Source organism: Parasteatoda tepidariorum, chromosome 2 (genome assembly GCF_043381705.1).
Source record: "Parasteatoda tepidariorum isolate YZ-2023 chromosome 2, CAS_Ptep_4.0, whole genome shotgun sequence".
Lineage (NCBI taxonomy): Eukaryota > Metazoa > Arthropoda > Arachnida > Araneae > Theridiidae > Parasteatoda > Parasteatoda tepidariorum.
Window position 1 is genome coordinate 43,569,461 of NC_092205.1, and position 21,120 is coordinate 43,590,580.

General features: G+C 27.7%; 1 protein-coding gene across 4 annotated transcripts in view; it reads right to left on the bottom strand.

Moving 5' to 3' along the window:
* Nucleotides 1-21,120, bottom strand: part of LOC107454939 (phospholipid-transporting ATPase ABCA3) — a 61,367-nt gene that overhangs the window by 18,156 nt on the left and 22,091 nt on the right. For all 4 annotated transcript variants that reach the window (XM_043042671.2, XM_043042673.2, XM_071177510.1 and 1 more), the window contains 13 exons: nucleotides 19,460-19,697; nucleotides 19,168-19,359; nucleotides 16,361-16,539; nucleotides 16,145-16,279; nucleotides 14,365-14,494; nucleotides 13,751-13,905; nucleotides 10,910-11,065; nucleotides 10,076-10,286; nucleotides 8,870-9,119; nucleotides 8,557-8,636; nucleotides 5,517-6,383; nucleotides 4,232-4,357; nucleotides 2,253-2,501 (listed from right to left, as the gene is read on the bottom strand). In XM_043042671.2, the coding sequence (XP_042898605.1) occupies nucleotides 2,253-2,501; nucleotides 4,232-4,357; nucleotides 5,517-6,383; nucleotides 8,557-8,636; nucleotides 8,870-9,119; nucleotides 10,076-10,286; nucleotides 10,910-11,065; nucleotides 13,751-13,905; nucleotides 14,365-14,494; nucleotides 16,145-16,279; nucleotides 16,361-16,539; nucleotides 19,168-19,359; nucleotides 19,460-19,697 (2,968 nt within the window). The remainder of the gene's footprint in view (nucleotides 1-2,252; nucleotides 2,502-4,231; nucleotides 4,358-5,516; nucleotides 6,384-8,556; nucleotides 8,637-8,869; nucleotides 9,120-10,075; nucleotides 10,287-10,909; nucleotides 11,066-13,750; nucleotides 13,906-14,364; nucleotides 14,495-16,144; nucleotides 16,280-16,360; nucleotides 16,540-19,167; nucleotides 19,360-19,459; nucleotides 19,698-21,120) is intronic.

Consider the following 21,120-nt stretch of genomic DNA (forward strand, 5'->3'; position numbering starts at 1 on the left):
GCACCAATAACAATACCTGGAATCGATTTTTAAGAAAGTTATTTTTGAAGGATTTTATTGATATAGCATTTCAAAAAGCAATGAGTTAACAAATCTACTTATTTCATATTCTCAGGCATTCAATAAATTTTTAAAGATATAATTTTCTAAAATAACATTTATTTCAAAGATTTAATCATTGTGAAAAATTACTACTCATGCCAATTCTGATGCATTTTTTAATTTATCATTTTTTATATTTTTAGTGGCGTAATATGACAAAAATTAGAAAAATATTTTTCATTAACCATTTACAAATATTATTTTCCATTAAAATAATAGTACCCATCCTGTAAAAAAAGGTTAATATTTCCCTTGAATTATTTATATATGACTCCTGCCTTCTAATTGAAAAGTAATTTTAAAATTGCAGAGCAATTTTTTTAAAAAAGAATTTAAAAGTTGTTTTAATCTGGACAAAACATCTTAAATACATGAAAAATGTCCTATTTTTAACAAAATATTTGAAATATTCAAAAGAATTTTCTTTATTTTTATTTGCCATTCGGAATTTTTTACTGAAATTTTAACACATTATTATCTTGTAATCATTATTATTGGTATCATCATTTGCAAAAGTAAGCATTATTATCCACTCTTTTGCTGTCTGATTTCCATTATAATATGCTTGAATTTGATTTGCAAACTAGGGTCTCTACACAAATCGTACAAAAGGGATTGAAGTATCTTATCTATTCTACCTGATGTTATACCCGAATTTTTATGATTCTTGAATAATATCATGTATATAGTATATATACACACACTCAAGCCTTTTTTGTATGGTGGATAGCGACCCCTTAAAAAAAATTTGCACAGAATTTCACGAGTAGCTATAAAAATAGTTTTAAAAGTACTTTTTTTTACATGATAGATAGGGACCACATAAAAAAAGTATCAAGTAGTCACCAAGTGCTGTGTATCTTCCACCTTCTATTTGTTTTAAAATCATAGTCTTAGTTTCTAAGTAAATAACTCAGCTTTGTTTTTGCCCTTTTTCAATTTCAAAGAATTTTCTTTATTATTTTAAAAACATAAGATAAATTTCATTTTCAATCAATAAATATAAAATTAAAAAAGTAATGTTAAAAATATTTGATCGATTAATTTAATTTAAAAATAGAAAATCTGCGCAAGTTTTACAAATAATTTTTGATGCTTTTTTTTTTAATTTAAATAAAATACACCACTAGAGATTTTAAGATAATTAATTCTATGCTGATCTATATATTCTTCTTTTTCAACAAGTGAAGGGCAGATAAATATTTTTTATAGAATCATTTTAATCCATTCTGGAAACATGAGCATTCTTTTGATTTAAACATTCTTTTGATTTTAATACTCTCATTAATCANGCAAATGTTAACATCTGAAACTAATCTCAGGGGTCTGTCTAGGTTTTTCTGAGAGGTACCTATTTTGTGAAAATTTAGACATAATTTGTGAAAAATTAAAAATTATATTTAAAAATCCAACACAAAAATATGGCAAGAATATGGATTTATCATTTCTTAAAGAATACAAAAGTAAAATTTTAAGAAAAAGTATTTTGTGAAACTACCGTTTTTCCTAAAATTAAATTTGTGAAGGTACCGCTAAACGGTAGTAAATTCGGTCTGGACAGACCCCTGGTCATCATTTTTACGTCATTAATTAGGTCATATTGAAGTACATAATTGTGTTTTTAGAGAAATTTTGAATGTTTAGCATCAATAATTCCTTTCAACACATTTTTAATTCTAAAATTATCTCTGTTGCCATGAAGTTTGTGCATGACATCATTTATGTTAAATGTTAGGAAACAATAAAATCAGTTTAATTCAGACTTGTGCAAAGCTAGTTTCATTTACAAAAACTAATTCGTATAGCTATCTATGGGAATTTGCATGTCATGCAAAAGATGTAGTCTACAAGGTGATATTTAAAAAATTAGTTTACCCATACATTCATTCATGAACAGAAGTTTTATTTCAATTCCTAGTTTTTTTCAACATTAAAAAATTTTCATATTTATTGATTTTTATAATTAGATATGTTTAATTTTTAAATAATAATATTTTACGTAAACCACTCACTATTACTAGTAATTTTAAAATTCCTATATTTCATTATTCTTATTATATGTGTGTTTATCTTTAACATGAAGTTAAAGTGATAGTTATGAATTTTTAGTTTTAGAATAATAACCAGAATAAATAATTCAAAATCATTACCTTTGCAGCACTTAAACATAGGCTTCCAGTGGTGCATAAACTCTGATGCACAACTAATTTTCAAATCCTCTGCAGAAATTCCATCACAATAAGCATTGTGATAAGCAATAGCAAACAAATTTGAAAATCCAGATGCTATTGTAAAAGCAGGAAATAATCGAAAAATCCAAACGTAAAATTCAGCAGATGATTCATCAAAATTCCGTGTAGAAAACTGCCAAGTTATTAATATTGCACCAATAACAATACCTAGAATTGATTTTTAAGGGAGTTATTTTTGAAGGATATTATTGATATATCATTTCAAAACGCAATGAGTTAACAAATCTACTTATTTCATTTTCTAAAATAACATTTATTTCAAAGATTTAATCATTGTGAAAAATTACTACTCTTGCTAATTCTGATGCATTTTTTAATTTATCATTTTTTTATATTTTTAGTGACGTGAAATGACAAAAATTAGAAAAGTATTTTTCATTAACCACTTACAAATATTATTTTCCTTTAAAATAATAGTACCCCTAATGTAAAAAAATGCTAATATTTCTCTTGAATTATTTATATATAACTCCTGCCTTCTACTTGAAAAGTAATTTTTAAATTGCTGAGCAATTTTTTTTAAGAAGATTTAAAACTTGTTCTACTTCGGACAAAACATCCTTAATAAATGAAAAATCCTATTTTTAACCAAATATTTGAAATAGTCAAAAGAATTTTCTTTATTTTATTCACCTTTCGGAATTTTTTACTGAAATTTTAACACATTATTATCTTGTAATCATTATTATCCACTCTTTTGCTGTCTGATTTCCATTATAATATGCTTGAATTTGATTTGCAAACTAGGGTCTCTACACAAATCGTACAAAAGGGATTGAAGTATCTTATCTATTCTACCTGATGTTATACTCGAATTTTTATGATTCTTGAATAATATCACGTATATAGTATATATATACACACACTCAAGCCTTTTTTTGTATGGTGGATAGGGAACCCATAAAAAAAATTTGCACAAAATTTCACGAGTAGCTATAAAAATAGTTCTAAAAGTACTTTTTTTTACATGATAGATAGGGACCACATAAAAAAAGTCTCAAGTAGAGTCACCAAGGGCTGTGTATCTTTCACCTTCTATTTGTTTCAAAATCATAGTCTTAGTTTCTAAGTAAATAACTCTGCTTTGTTTTTGCCCTTCTTCAATTTCAAAGAATTTTCTTTATTATAACATAAGATAAATTTCATTTTCAATCAATAAATATAAAATTAAAAAAGTAATGTTAAAAATATTTGATCGATTAATTTAATTTAAAAAAAGAAAATCTGTGCAAGTTTTACAAATAATTTTTGATGCTTTTTTTAAAATTTAAATAAAATACACCACTAGAGATTTTAAGATAATTAATTCTATGCTGATCTATATATTCTTCTTTTTCAACAAGTGAAGGGAGATAAATATTTTTTTTAGAATCATTTTAATCCATTCTGGAAATATGAGCATTCTTTTGATTTAAACGTTCTTTGATTTTAATACTCTCATTAATCAGGCTCTAATAATTTTATACATTTCCGGGTTAAATTGACTTGGCTAGAAGCCATTTTCTTTAACACCACCAAGAATGCTAAATATATAAAATCTATAATACATATAATATATATGGGTCATTCTCACGAAAACTGTCATTTTTCAGTTCATAAAATCCCAAAAAAGTAAAGTGAATAAAAGGCTCTGAAACTTTTTATATTAATAGAAATATGTAATGACATTATAAAGAAAGTATATATCCTATAAATTATACTTAATATTTAAATTAATTAATTTTTTAAATAATTAATTTATAATTAATTAATTTATAATAATTAATAATTAATTAATTAATTTAANAATGTGCAAATAATATATTATTATATATAATAATAAATAAAATATGCATATTATATATTATTATAAATAATAATATATAATATATACTTACCAATGATGCAATTCAGTGCAATAACAGCTGAAAAGCCACCGTTACCAGTTTTGAAGAAAAATGACAGTATATAACTGAAAGGTATAGATGCCCAACCATATAGAAATAGCATCATGATAGAAACTCCTACAAATATAAATATAGAAAAATTATTGAAACAAACTAATAAATGAAATAATTACTAATTATTTATTCTAAAAATAAGCATCTAAACATTTCTCTCTTACATAAAAAGAAATTTTAAAATAAGGAAAATATTAAGAAGATATTTTTATTTTATTTAACTACTTTACAATAAAACTAAGAATTTTATTTATTTTAAGTAACATAAACATAATCTAGAACTGCTTGATATTTATAATGCAAATTAAAACATGTCTTTTTTTTATTTTCTTCTAATACTTCATAGATAAATTCTTATTTATTTTACCATTTATTATTCTGTTACTTATTTATTCATTTCCTTTTCATTTATATAATTATTTTATCAAAGGAGGGAAAAGTATAGTTAAATGTAAAATGGGAAATAAATATGCCGTTTGAAATCCATTTGATATTTTATAAGTAAATTTTGTGATAAAAAAAGAAAAAAAAGGGATAAAAATTTTGAAAACTAAATGCACAGTTCAAATTTAACTTTAAAAATTGTATTGAATAAGAGCAAAATTTAATAAGATTTTGTTTCGAGCAAATTTTGTTCTTTCACTGTTCCATGGTTCAGGGTTTTCCTAAACTCACAGAAAAATAGTTCTCATGGTCAAACAAATATTTTGAGTGAAAAATTATGAATTTTTTTATTGATTCATAAAACATACTGTATAGGGTTAACAATGTAATAAGATATCCATCAAGTAAATGGCCTTTGTAATTTGCTGTTACATACATTCTTCTTTGAAATTTTCAGTTATCAAATAGCATAAATGTGGCTAAATGATGCTGATACAACACCCGAGAATGAATTGTGGACTTATTGGCATATGCTTTAGACTTTAAAAAAACAAAAAAAAGTGAGAAATTGCATGACCAGGGAATGACTCAACATTGACAAAATATTATTCGCAATTCTCTCACGTGGCATTTGTTTTTTAATAAAACTTAAATATCATCTGTCTAATTTTTCCAATGGCAATATTTCATTGCACCAACGAAGAGTAATTCAATAAATTTGGTTTGTGGTTAAAAACCACAAACAGCATTTAAAAGTATATTTTCCGCATATTTTGACTGTTAAGATACATAAAAAAAATCTTGTAATAGAAATATAAGTACTCATAAATACACTCACCGGATGCTTCAGAGTGCAATCCAAAAAACACATGATGACTAAATATTGCAAGTGGAATCAAGAGCAAAAGAGACACGGCAAAATAAACTAAAAAATCCCATAGAAACGTTGCAATCCAATAAAGAGAAGCATTCAATCCTGTCATGAGTTGTAGCAATTTTGCTTTTGTGATACGTTCATGGAGAGGAACCAATACAAAACTTGCAGACAAGAATGCCAAACATAAAGGCATATAAACCATTGCAATTATTCTCTCTTTCATATTAAATTCATCATTGTAAATATTAAGATAGAGCTCTGGCAATGGGTCATTAGTCAATGTAATTGTTGCTTTGTCAGACACAATAGATCTCAAAACAGCCGTATGCATCAAAAGAAGTGACATAGGTAAAGTGTGGTATGGTTCTCCATTAAACCAAGCGGTCAAATTATTTGTTCCATTTGCATATACATCTATGGCTCCCCCTACCAACAAATTTTTTAAATATTTGGAAAGATCATTTTCACCATATTTTAGGATGTACTTTGTTGGATCATCAACTTTAACAACACTAACACCTTTTTCTGACAAAGTATTAGTAAACTGTTTAACTAAATTATCTTCTGATTGTTTTGAATAATAAAAACTATCTGTTTTTCCATAAACATGCTTTAAATCTAATTTTATAGGTGTATAAGAAATTTTAGAGTTATGTCCTGCCTCTTGAATCTCATAAAGACAGAGACATAGTATTAAGAAAGGTACTACAAGTTGAGCAATTAGGTTGCCCCAATGACGTTTAGAGTAGTGAAATCGTTTTATGAGAAGTCCAATAAGCTGATTCCATATTTGTTGTTCCTTTGTTTCACTAGAATCCCCATATATTTCTAGAAATAAAAGAAAACATAAATAAAACCACTATAAAATTATAAATTATATATTAACGAATTATAAATATTATTCAATTAAATATAAATAGTTAATGCTACATTGCACATTGACTATCAAAAAAAGCCATGTCTCATAATCAAAAAATTCTGATTATTGAGGTGACATTTTTTAACTCATTTTCACCAATAAACTTTGAAAACTGTATTGTTGTTTTTTTCACATAAAAGTGATTTTAAGTATTTAATTTTTACACTACCCCCTCCCACCTCTTAAATATCATATTGTCAAATAGGTATAACGATATTTTTTTTTTTAAATTTGATTGCACATCTGAAGGGTACTCCTTCTCTTCCTTTTTAAATAAAGCATTTGTAGAAAGCAGTATGAAATTCTGAATCATTAGTTGCTTTCTTTCAATTATCTTTGTATGCTTTATGAGTCTTTTTCACCATTTCATACATACTACAATGTTTTGATGAGATTTTGAAGACATGACAAATCTCTAAAAATGCTCAAAGAGTAATTAAAAAATGCCCTTAAAAACATAAAAAATGCCTTGAAGAGATTTCCTTGTAATTAAACTAGAAATGCAATCTAAAACACTATTTATTCCTAAAATTTCACATAACATATAATTGCATTAAAACATGCACAACAGATTTAAGTTTGAAATTAATTTTAAATGTAAAAAAAATAATAGGCAATTGTTTTAGTCAAATAGACAAAAAAAAAATTTTGCTTTCCCAATGTGAATTCGTCGGGTATAACATGACCAGTCTGCCTTTATAAAAGCGGGTATAATTTAGAATTATTAAGCTTTTTTATTTAAATATTTGACTAAACAAAATCCTCACATTCTATGCAAAAGGGAGAATTTCTTGATTATGTGAATAATCTACATTGCTCTATCGAAAATTTGTAAGTTTACTTCTTTGTTTCAGCAGGATAGGCTACTCTTATATGTTTATTCCTTCTAATATGCTGGAGAACAGTAAATTGTTTTTTAGCTGTGGCACAATTTACAAAATAAAATAAGTGCTTCTTTGCAAAACATTTTTCAACAAACTCAGAAACAAACTTCTGAAAAATACCTAATATTAAAAAAAAATTCTACAACCTTAAAAAATACTATATAATGAAAAAATATCTTAAAAACTCAATAAGTGCCCAAAAAATCTAAAAGATAGCTTCAAACAAAACAGTCCAAAAATACAAAAAAAAGCAAATCTTATCAAATATGAGCCTTACTAATAATCATTTCTAGCAAACAGACTGTAAGAGATATTTCTTTTTAACCATGACTAAATTTTCTTGCTGAACCTGCACTTATTTGAATTGGTATTGTAATTAATATTTTTTTTAATTCCCTGAACTAATTTGTACAAGTTAAGAGTTTATTATAATCCTAATTGTAAAATAATTATTTCAATGGCCCTAATATTTTTTTAATCATTTTCGGTTATCTATAATATCACTGTACCACAAATCTTTATATTTTGCCTCTGTACAAATTACCTTACTGAATTGGCACTATGTACATTACTTGTTTGTTTGTTTTTTTTTCACACCTAGAAGGTTTTACATAGTAAAGATTTTCTAAAAAAAATAAGTTTCAGAAACTCAATTTACCGAAAGAGTTAACTACTACTGTATCATTCAACTCCAGAAAGTCAAGATTTACTATTTACAAAAACATTATTATTGAAACACTAGAAACTATACAGAAACAGTGTTTTCAAGAGTAAGTATCAACAAAAGAAACAGATGGTTTGTTTCATATATTTTTCAAAATATAAATTCAATGATATGACTCGTGATATATGGTTAAATTATCCTTGTTGATTTAACTTATGCTAACCAAACATGAGCCATCATAGATAAATTAATAAATATGAGCTATAAATTCCCCCTGAAACTCATTTTTGATTAAATAAAGTTATAAGCTTGTATTCATTAATATTAAAAACATTTCCTTAATTTCATGGGAAACTTTCTTTAAAGTACAGCACAAAAAGCAGTAGTTGTAGGGAGGTTTTAAGAAGACATTTACACCAGGTATTTTTTTAATAAATGTACAACTTTACATGGATCAGTTGATCCTTGAAGATTTGTATAAGGAAGATAAATCTAAACTTTTTTATTTTATTTATAGAGATAAATCAGGCTTACCTTCTAATTCCAAGCTTTCTCCATTTGTTCCATATTTATCTTTTGCTAATTTATATTTAAGGTCAGATATATTTGAAACACTGAAAAGAAAATTGGAAATTCATCAAGACTCTCATTTAGAAAAATTATCTTGGAAAATTACAAATACAAGTTAAAATTAAGTAAGAAATATTCAAAATTACAGATTTCTTTTCCAAGAAAAAGAAATTGAATTTAATTAACACTTAAAATTAAAGTAAGAAGGAAGCAATCAGAAAGAAGTTTAAAAATTACAACTCAAATATACTAACTCACACAAATATAACATACTCACTTTAAAAATACATCCTCCATAGTTGTAACTGTGACCCCACAAGAGTCAATCCCTAATTTTCCTTTATTGTTTTCTAATTCTTCAAACATGTCGCCAAAGCGTTGACCAGAATCTGAAGCAAGATTGTAAGTTATTTCATTTTCCAATTCTTTTTCTAAAATAACAGCAGGGATGTGTTTTCTGAGAAGTTCAAGCGTATCAGCAGAATTAAATGTTTCGCCTTTCACAACATGCAAATGATAGCCAGTTCCTAAAATATATAATACAATATTTTACACACTCATAAATACAGTAAACTAATCACTAATTTCTGAATTATAACAGTCATTTTATAAAAGAGTTTTAAACTCGATGCAAACATTATATTCATCATAGGTCCACCAACTGCTACTACTACTATATTATTTTGTCAGAAAAATATGACTTATGCATGAGGTATCAGCAATTTTATTTTAACAATATGTGTTAATAAATTTCTTTCGATTATGTACTGTAATACTTAAAATAAATATTTAGTTTTCCTTACAGTTTTACTAAAAATTTAACAACCATCGAGTACCTGCTATTATAATTTAGATGCGTTTTGATTATAATTATTATAATTTAAATGCATTTTGATATGCGTAAATGACTTAATAGCAGCAATTTTACACATAGGTTTATTTATCAAAATAGCAATAGAAAAAAATTCCAAAATTGTCCGAAATTAAAGTGGGCAAAATAAAATTTCTGCCAAAAAAATAAATTATGCCATTCATTAATTTGATGCAACTTGAAGAATGGAAGTTACATAATTACTGCTTAATAATAAGATTTGGTGCTAAAGAGTAATTTCTGGAATAGTTTTGAAGCACTTTTTATTGTACTTTTCTAGCCATAACATAGCGCAATAATTTTAATCTGCTTTTGAAGTTATAATAAAATATATGCACTGCCATAAAAAAAACTTCAACAATGGTACGGATGTAAATAAGTTTACTATTATCTCACTTTTACGAAAAAACACTAAGAAAATTTTATGAAAAATGTCTGTTTTTGCAGCAGACTTGGAAAAACTTATTGGTCTGGCAATAGTTTGGAACATATTTATTGGTTAAATCACAGTATTTTTAAAAAATTTCGAAGCTTTAATCGAAAATAAGTGTTGGATCAGCTAGAGTGTGTTGGAACAATTCAAGCAGCAACCACATCATTGAAATTTCTTACCAAATTTTCTTTTTAAGAACATAGGTGACCCACAGCATTGGACTTCTCCTTCGGCCATAATAGCGATACGGTCACCTAAAATGTCTGCTTCTTCCATATAGTGAGTGGTAAGAATGATTGTGCGATCATATCTTATGTCAAGAAGAGCATCCCAGACACCACGTCTAGCCTCAACATCCATGCCTGAAGTTGGTTCATCCAAAAATAAAACCTAAAAATTTTATAAAAGCGTCAGAATGATAACATTTTTTTTACAAATAAATAAATTATCCATAAATGCCCCCAAATTTTTTATTTTACACAAAACTTTTTACTTCAGCTTTCAAAAACATTAAAGATTTCTGGTATAATAACATTTTTTGCTAAATTGACACAAACAACAATTAATTAGCTTAACTCTTTGGAATTTGTCAACAAAGACAATTTTTAAATTTTTACATTAATTCTTATTAATTTATAGTTCTTATTGTTATTGAAAAAAAATGACTTTTTGCAAAACTTAGTCAGAAAAAGTATTTCTTAAAACTTTTAATAAAATAATGTTGTAACTACAATATTTGCCATTTTATTTAGTGTGAAACAAATTTTCTTTTCATATAGTTGAATATAAGAAAAAAGAAAACTTTTATCTGCTATTAAATAGAATTCTTAGTTCAAATAACTTTAGATGCAACACATTTTCATTTTAAGAACTCTAGAAGAGTATGTTTACTGACTAAAGGGATTTGCTTCTATGGATTTCATTCTAATACTTTTAGTTAAAAGTTCAAATGTATTATCACTAGATACATTACAATGCAATACTTTTTAGCAGACAAAAAAAAATCACAGAACCTTTGAACCTCCAACAATAGCATTTCCAAGACTCAATTTCCGTTTCATACCACCAGATAAATTTTGAGCCAATTCATTTCTTTTATCACAGATTTTTAACATTTCCATTACTTTCTCAGCTTCAGTTGTCAATTTAGTCCAATCAGTTCCTTTAATCTGAAATACAAGCATATGAAATTTTAGCTGAAATATTAGGATTCTAGAATCAATTGAATTTTCAAAAACAAATTAATAAATCAAAATTGATTTAATATAGTTTAATGAACTATCACAAGAATCTATTTAAATATTATTGATATTAAAATAGTAAAATCTGTTATAAAGTCATAAAGAAGATAAAGTGAAGACAGCACAAGTGAACATGGGTAAGCAATACTTATCTCTGCTACCTTTTATTCACCTGTGTTTTACCAGCAAAATCATAGTCATTAATCATAATAGTAATATAGTAAAGTCATCTTAAATGTTCATAATTAAAGCAAAGATACCGAAAATAAGAAATAAATCAAATTTTACAATACACAGTAGATACTAAGTTTTACATCCACTTCAAACAACAAAACAAAAACTTGTTCTTTCCCATTGCACTGCATGTCTGAGGACTAGTGACTGCTTTAATATTATATGGTGATAAAAAATAATTTAATTAAATTTAAATCCCCAAGAATTATTAAGGATCTTAAAGAATGTCATAATTTGCAATACGCCTTTTCCTTCTTTAATAGTTTCACGGAGAAGGATATTTCAAGTGTATAAATGCCATTATAAGTCAACTTCAATAAAATATCAGCACATTTCATCAACATATGAGAATACAGTAGGGAACCGATTATTCGGAACGATCGGGACCATCACTATTCTGGATAACTGATTTCTCCGGTTTTCTGAATCGCTTCAAAAAGCAGTTTTTTTTATTGTCAATCCCACCTAAAAAATTATTTATTTAGAAAAAATCTTAAAAAGAAGAAAAAACGATAAAGTAAATCACATAAGCTTAATAAGATAAAAAGGGAAAAAAAATAATGAAATAAAAATATATACCGGCCTAATGTAAAATGAACAAAAAAGGTAAGTTGAAAAAAAGGGGGGGTGGGCTCCATCTTCCTCATCGCTTTCTTCTACTTCGTCATTGTCTGCGTCAGGCCTCAAAACCATCCATTCCATTTTTTACTTCATTATTAACAAATGAAAATTAAAAAATCAGGAGCATTTCTTTTCCCTCCTCTGAGCGAAAAAGACATCATTCAAATATAATTCTGAATGGAAAAAAAAAAAAGAAAATTTCTGGAGAAAAGAAAAACACAAATTTTTTTTTATCCCATATTTTTTATTCTTCTTAAATCAGAAGAGAAAAATCACAAGCATTTCCTTCCCCTCCTATGCATGAGAAAGACATCAAGACATCATTTGAATATAATTCTGGATGGGAGAAAAAAAAAGAGTCTTTCAAAAATTTCTGGATAAAAGAAAAACAAATTTTTTTACTTCATTGTTCTCAAACATTTCTTTTCCCTCCTCCCATGTGCTAGAAATACATCCTTTGAATATAATTCTGGAAGGAAAAAAAATCTTTGGAAAATTTCTGCAGAAAAGAAATTAAAAATTTTTTACTTCCCAAAGGAAAAATCATTCTGCAAAAAACTCTCTAACGTTCTGCTACAATATCACTGTGATTCTGGCAAGCGATTACTATCTAGAAGAGTTTCACTTGGGTTTCAACATTTTGCTAAAACATTAAACGAAATCAGAAGGAAAAACATGTGTATCACAATCTTATTCCTCATTAAGCTGAGCGATTTTATTTCTCCTCCACACCAGTTAAACATAAATTGGCAAGCTCACACAGAAGCTGACAATTATAAGAATTTATGTTCTACCATGTTCTGCCCCTTCCTCACACCCCTATCAAAATGAATGAATTGAAAACAGGTGCAGTTGCAATACTTGACCTTGAGTCATTACTCCCCTTTCTTTGCTGTCAAAGGGGGAATAGCAGAAATGACAGATTTTTTTGAAAAAATAAGAAAAAGTAGAAAATAACAGGGGGGGAAAGATGGGGTACAGAGATAATAGGAAAAATAGGAGTTTTGCAGTCCCTGTAGGGAGTACTTTAAGAGATTTCTAAGAATCAAAGAAGACAAATAAAATTATTAGTTTTTAACTCTCCTGGACTTAGCAATCAACAGACATGATGACTCCTTGGTAGTAATGACTCCCCCTGCTTAAGGGCCAGATGATAAGAAAACAGCTGTTCAATGAGTCACTCCTTCTCACTGAACTATGATTGAAAAGGAACATCTACATAGGGGATGAGGAAGAGAATGATTGATGATATTTAGTACAAGACTCTTGACAGTGTAGGGAACTAATGATTATTTCTAAAATGATGGTAAAGTAAACATCTTTTAAAAAAGAAAGAAAAATCCTAAACTCTTATGAGGAAAAAAAAAAATGGTGGGGAAATTTATCGAATTTTGTTCTGGTTTTCTGATTTCCGGATAAGAGGTTCTGTACTGTAGTAACAAAACTTCACTGAAAAACTATCTTCATTAAATTCTAAAATGAACAGCAATGCAACAAACAACCTGACATTTGGTTATATAAGAAAAGATAACAATGAATTGTCTTCGAATGTATAAAATGTTAAGTAATCAAAGTTTTGTTATAGCTTCTAATCATAAACTGGACTGGATATCAATGGGAATAAATACAGATGCTAAAAAAAAGTTAATTCAATAAAAATTACAAAACAGAATTCTTGTTATGTAACATTTTTAAATAGAGAATAGTAGTAGATAATTTTATCACAGAATTTAAAACAGGATTAAAAGAGACACTTACAGCAGCATAAAACTTGAGATGTTCTTCAACTGTAAGTGTATCAAATAAAACATTGTGTTGTGGACATACACCAAGTCCTTTACGAGCATTATTAGTTTCTGTCAAAATATCCATTCCATTAATGGAAGCTGTTCCTTTGGTTGGTGTAAATAGACCTATAAAATAGTTTATAATTTTAATCAATTTAAATTATAACAAATTAAAAAAAAACAATTAATAAAAGAGAAACATTCCAGAAACTAAAAACTGCAAAAGTCTCTATATCACAAGCATATAAAAATTACATTAATTGATACAAATTTTAATAATTTAAAAATATTGTAAGAAGGAGATATTGTTAAAGCATTACTTTTATAAAGAATAAACCAGCACAACTTTATCAAACCAATATTTATATCCGAATTTTTGAAAGATTTAATGTTAATATTTATTTAAATTTTATCACAAGCATTATATTTTATCACCATCATAAAATGAACTAATAAAAAAAGTTCAAATCCCCTGAACTTTGAATGGGTTTTATTTAAAGATTGTCTAACAGTAAAAGATTGAACATGATTTTAAATCTCAGTATACATACAGCAAAACATTTTTTTCCTAAAGCAATCGCTTACCTGTAAGAATATTTATAGTAGTTGTTTTTCCAGCACCATTATGACCAAGAAGAGCAGTAATCTGCCCTTGATACATAGTCAAAGATAGATTATTTACAGCCAGTTTTGTTTGAAGACCAGTTCGAAACTCCTAAAATTAATATCAAAATAGCAAGTTAGAATATATTGTATAGGGAGGGGAGAGCACAACTGAATGAAATTCAGTGTTCCTGAAAACTTTTTTTTTCTTTGATTTATAATTGAGTAATTTTTAATTCATTTACAGCATACAAACAATCGAATTAAAAACTAAATTCATATTTGTTACACACAAAAAAATTTTGCAAAAAATATGAATTCAATTTTGAAAAACAATCCCTTACGTATTTTATAAAACAAAAAATATTTCATTACAATAGAGAAGGTGCATGTTACTTTTTCAAAAGATTAATCCTGCAAACAATTTTTCCATGGTAAAAGAATGTATAAGACAAAGGCAATACATTATAATGCAATTAATATATGTACTTATTTTATGTATATATACGTACAGTGGAGCATCGTTTATACGACAATCACTTATACGACGTTTACATTTATACGACGTTTTAGTGTTGTCCCAAATCATTCCTATTCATTTTAATGTAAAAATATATCGTTTATACGACGCACAGAATCGGTTATACGTCGGTTTTTAGATTTTGTTCACGCTTATTTAATTTTTTATTTTTTCTTGTGTATTTTAAAAAAGGGCGGAATTTGCCAACATGAATGATACAGAAAAGGGTGCCAACAAGAATGCTTGGATGACGACCGTAATTCTTACTAGATGACTGAAAAAACTAGGCAATGTTATGAAGAGGCAATAACGAAAAATTTTGATATTCATCGACCAATGTCCAGCGCACCCATCGATACTAATTATTTTGGAAAATGTAAAAGCTCTCTTTTTCCCTGAAAATTGCACAAGCGAGCTTCAGCCATTAGATTTGGCCGTGATTAGAAATCTAAAATTGCATCATAGAAAGCAGTAAGTTCAACTCACTATTCAAAGTATTGTGGAGACTAATAGCAAGAAAATATAATTAAAGGTAACATACATTCAAATTGCTCACTGCAATTTTTCTTCTTTGGTTATTTGTTTGTTTTGCTTTGTCTAATTTAGAAATTTAGGTAAATCAACAGGTTAAACATTAAAATTAACTGAAAACAGAGTTAGTTTAAGTTTTAGAAGTAAAAATCGATTATACGACGTTATCGTTTATACGACGTTTTTCGGTGGTCCCTTGGGCGTCATATAAACGATGCTCCACTGTACTTATTTTATGTACTTATTATTATTATGAAGACATTTTATTATCTATAATTAGGAGAATTTATCTAATCTCAGCATATTTATTAAATATCTTAAAATTAATGCATGATACAGAAATTTTTTTTAAAAAATTAACAAGCTGTCATTAAAGAGAACAGTTTTTAAAAAAAAATCAATTTCTGTTTCCCCTCTTTTGATGTAATTGTTAAAATGTTTATTTTATTTACGGAATAACTCTCAACTTTTTACTAAAACACAAAGCAAATATCAAAAAATTAAAAGTCTTAAGCAAAACATTAAAGATTAACTAGTAAAAACAAATATTTTTGGACAAATTAGTCAAAAATAGGCACATCTACTTTTATTACTATAGAAATTTTATATAAATATTAATGATATTACCTCTGATTAGATTTCCAGTATATTTATTTAAATTTTATATTTTCTAATTGCAAGATATAATATAATTATATAATTCATACTTACTTTTGATAAATTATATATAACCACTCCAGGAGAAATACCGTTTGGTTCCTCTTCAAAAAATTCCGAGCTAGGATCTGTCTGTACTAATTCAACTTCATCATTTTCTTTTGCTTTGGGGGGACACCAATAGCTTTTCTAAAACAAAAACTTTGTTTTGATTTCTGGATTTCAAACTCCAAAGATATGTAAAATAGTCTAGGAGATGTAAAATAGTACCATGAATAAAAAGTAGAAGGGTTTTGGGACACCAGGTTGCCATGGCCAAACAGCATCAAAATACCAAATCATAACAGCGTAAAGGAAACAAGAAAATATCACTGAAAATAAAACCATGACCATATTCAAGTCAGGACTAACAGCACGTTCTGATAAATTGTACCATTGAAGACCTTCCCCTGTAAATAAAATAATTTATTGAAAAGAAATTTCAGATTGAAATTATATTTAACTTTAAGTAAAATAAAGTAATTCAGGATAAATTTAGTAATAATTTTAAAAATGCAAAAAGCAGTGTGAAAAAATCTCTTTAGATATTAAACAATTTAATAAGACACATTTCAGAAAATGACTAAGTCTAATTAGTTATAATTATCAAACTGTGTACTCAAATCTCCAATACAGCAGTATATGAAAAATTATAATCATCACTTTTTTAAGGAACATCACTTATGTAAGAAACTCTTATCACCATTGAAAATTCTTTAGTATTCTGGGGAAAAAGATCTTAAAACCATGGGAATTAAAAAATGGAAAACATAGTGTCTGATTGAGCCGGATGGAGATAATTAGTTGGCATGGGTTTGGCCTGTACTAGGCTGTCAGGCTGATAGAAGAAGAAGACACATCCTATGTTTTTAATATTTGATCTGACAAAAACAAAATTATTTTCTGTTTTATAATTCATACGAAAATGTAATTTTGTAAATTTTTTATCTTGATGTGTTCATTGTTTACCCATAGCCATTAAAAAATGTATCTGTAGTTTATAAAAAACAGATAGGTTTTTTTGATGTGGTACAAGGACAAAATTCCTGTGTCGTAATAAATATACCAATATAGTAGACTGTGGGTTAACTATATTAGTATACTTAAATAGAAAATCTAGATTGAATTTATAGAAACTTACATTTCTGAATAAGGTCCGAATAGATGTAAAAGTAAGCATTAACTACATATCCAACAAACGACTCTACAAATTTCAACCCAATATCATCCTGAATGGCCAAACTCTACTTGTTGATAAACACCCCAGTTACTTGGGCTTCATTTTAGATCCTGAACTCACCAACAATAAGCATAAAAACAACTTAGTGTTGAAAAGTAGGAAGAGACTTAAAATCTTAAAGTACATTGCTGGGCGAGATTGGGGTGCTGACGCTACCACCTTAAGAGCCACATATCTTGCTCTCATCAGACCAATCCTGGAATATGGAGCACCAGTTTATAGTTGTGCATCTGCTTCAAACCTACAACGTCTTGAACGAGTCCAGCTTTCTGCAGTCCGCATTATTACTGGACTAAGAAACAGTTGCCCAAATGACATCGTCTTGTTTGAGGCCGACCTACAGCCCCTATGTCTCAGAAGAATCATTTAGCCAGGCCGTAGTTAACGTTCTTGCTGGTAATGTTGAGGATTGCCTTAATAAACAAATTATTGACCCATCTGAAGGACTTCCTGGTGTTTATTTCCATCAACACCTTTCATCACAAGTTAACAAGAAATTGGATCACCCGGTATTGCTTAAGCAACTTGCTTTGGAGGTTATAAATTCCATCCCCAAACACTCAATACTGGTGTACACAGACGGAAGCAAGACGGACACATCATCATCTGGCAGCGGTGTCTACATTAAATCAAGTAATTACTCCCTTAACATCTCCAAAAGGAATCCTGATTACTGCTCAGTTTTTAGAAGTGAACTCATTGCTATTGATACTGCTCTGGATTCTCTTCTAACACTACAGGATCACAATAACATCTGGATACTCTCTGACAGTCTCAGTTCCATACAGTACTTATCGCATTGGAGGAAGGTGAGAGACAAAACAGGAGCTTCAATCCTGCACAAACTTAAAATCCTCTCACGATTGCGTGAAGTCCACCTCCAATGGATCCCTTCTCACGTTGGGGTACTGGGCAATGACATCGCCGACACGCTGGGTAAGGAGGGGACAGAAGAAGCTTTGATGAGTCCAAGTTCACTCACCTTCATGGAACTGGCATCAAAAAAGAAAAAAGAAGTCAATGTTTCCTGGCTCGTACCCCCCAAACATCACTGGTACCAGAGCACCCGTCCAGGAGGTGCACTCAACATTCGGTGCAATCGGAAGAAACAGATGGCACTTACCAGGCTTATCAGCGGATACCTTAAGTCCCTTTCTTTCGAGGGCAGTGTTAAAACCTACCCAAACTGCCCCAGGTGCCACAACATGCAGGCTTCTCCCCAACCTATCCTGGACTGTCTTGGTCTGAACAAAGGGGACATTCTGAATAACCCACTTTTGGTGGTCGACTTCCTCCGGGTCATGAGTTTCATGGATAATGTTTAGCTCTGCAAACTTTGGGGATAAGGAAGAAGAAGACTACATAATATATTAAATGGTTAACTACTATATTTAACCCTCTGAAGTGGTATTCACGACTTTTCCAAAATTTCCAGCATCGAAAAACTGGTTTCTCCATATTATTCAAAGGAAAATTTTAGTATAATTTTATACAGAAACTAAACACTTAGAGGATTAAATAGAAAAAAAATTAAGTTATTTTCATTACTTTAACCATACGTTTTTAAATAAGGCACTTTTCTATAGATTTCAGAATAACTTTATATATAAGGGTAGGAAAATTGGAACTTTAAAGTATAAAATTTTATGAAGTTCCAACAAATAGAAACAACATACATAGGAATTTTTTCTTTTTTTGATAAACAAAACTACAATGTGTTTATGACCAAATTATAGCAATTAAATGTTGTTAAAAGCAAAAAAAAACATTAACACAAATGTAATAAAGCCCTACATACCACTTTCTTCATAGAATGAAACAAAAGCAAACATCGTCAGTATACCACCAGTTGGCATAGTACAAATTCCTAACTTTTCCATGAGAGGTAATGGAAAATATTTGACATCCAATGATTCAATGAAGTAAGAAACCATGTACATTACAAAAGTAACAATGTAAAAAATTATCAAGGTAATAATGGCAAATACCGCTGAAAGAAATGATAAGACAAATTTATAACTTGCATCAGGAAAGAAAAAAAAATATCATTCTTATCAATGTTTCAATTTATTGTATTCAATTTTTCTTACCCTTGTTGAAAAAAATACTGAAAGCCATGCAGAACAGAATTAAACTTGCCATAAACAACAGAAGCATCAGAAATAAAAGACAAAACTCTGTATGTTTCATAAATACAGTTGCATTTTTCAAAGGTACTTTGTAAACTATAGTTATAATTAAAGTTGTGATGAAAGCTATCACAAAATAATTCATGAATGTACTGATCCAATAAACAAAGTCTGTCATTCCCATCATTTTTAACAGTTCCTAAAATAAAAAATAATAATACTTAATTATATATGAGTACATTCTTGGTATAAGTACATTCTTAGGTATGATATACATAATTATATCATAATAAAATATCATGTGTCATAAGTAACTAAATTTTAGCTTAGGTTGTTAGATTTTTATATGAAAAAAATTGGGAATATTTTGTTTTGAACAATAGAATTTAAATAATTTATTCATAAAAACAAACACGAGACTGTGAAAAAGGAAAAAAGATTAGATAAGAAAAAGGATATAAAAATTGAAAAGAATTTTTTTTATTTGCATCAATAAACTTCTTATTTGTTGATGATATTTTTGTTCAAATGATATTTTGCTTTATAAGGTGGAAAGTATGAAACTAAATATTATATAATAATAATAATAATTTACAGCAAATTTTTTAAAACTTTTTAGAAGAGGAAAGATTTATTACTAATAGATATAGGAAAAAAAAGTCAAAAAATATATTATTTGAAAAATGCTCAAATTTTCTTTGAATAGAATGCTAGTAATATAAGATTTTAATTAAGTTTCTAATATTTCATAAAAAATATTAATATAAATATTATTTTTAAAGTTTTATTTTTGTCCAGTTAACTAATAAGCATCCAACTATTTACAGAAACTCAGTTTAGTTGACACAAAACATAAATTTTAAAAAAAAATTGAAAAGTCAATGATTCCCCAATAATTTAAAGTTTCAGACTTTTGTGATAAAAACTAGACACTACAGATTTAAGGTTGAATTTGATTAGTTTTTGCAGATTTTTAAGAATCCATAATAAAATATTTTTTGCAGTATGGTCATTTTTGAACATCCTCAGAAATACAACAAAAAGTTATAGAATAACATCAAAAAATGATGAAATTACTAATTAAAAAAGAGCAAATAATAAAATTGTGGTTCTGAGAAAGAATCTCATATCTCTATAAAAGAATATTAATGTATCTATAACAAATAAAATCAATGGGAAAAAACTACTTTTCTAATTCAAAATTTTTATTTTTTGAACTAAAGATGGTTCATTTCATCTTTCATCAATACGAAGGATCTAAAGACTAGAAAGGGGTGGGGAAAAATATTTTACTCATTGGCTTTTAATAGCTGTCCTAAATTGCCTTTGGTAATAGATAGTAAATTAGTAAAATTTGGCATAGTGCTGATAAATATCTTGAAGTTGTAATAATTAAGTAAAGTTAACAGTTAAAGCTGCTGCACAAAGTTTTTTTTCTTCACTAGAGTAATGATTTATACTAGCTACTTGTATTTTATAGATAAAAAACTATTTATAAATAAAGGTTATAATAACTCAAAAAAGTCAGATGATATAAGTTACTCTTGTAACCCTTTGATGCAGATGGGACACTGGTGTCCCATCTGCATATTATATATATATATATATATATATTTTAATTT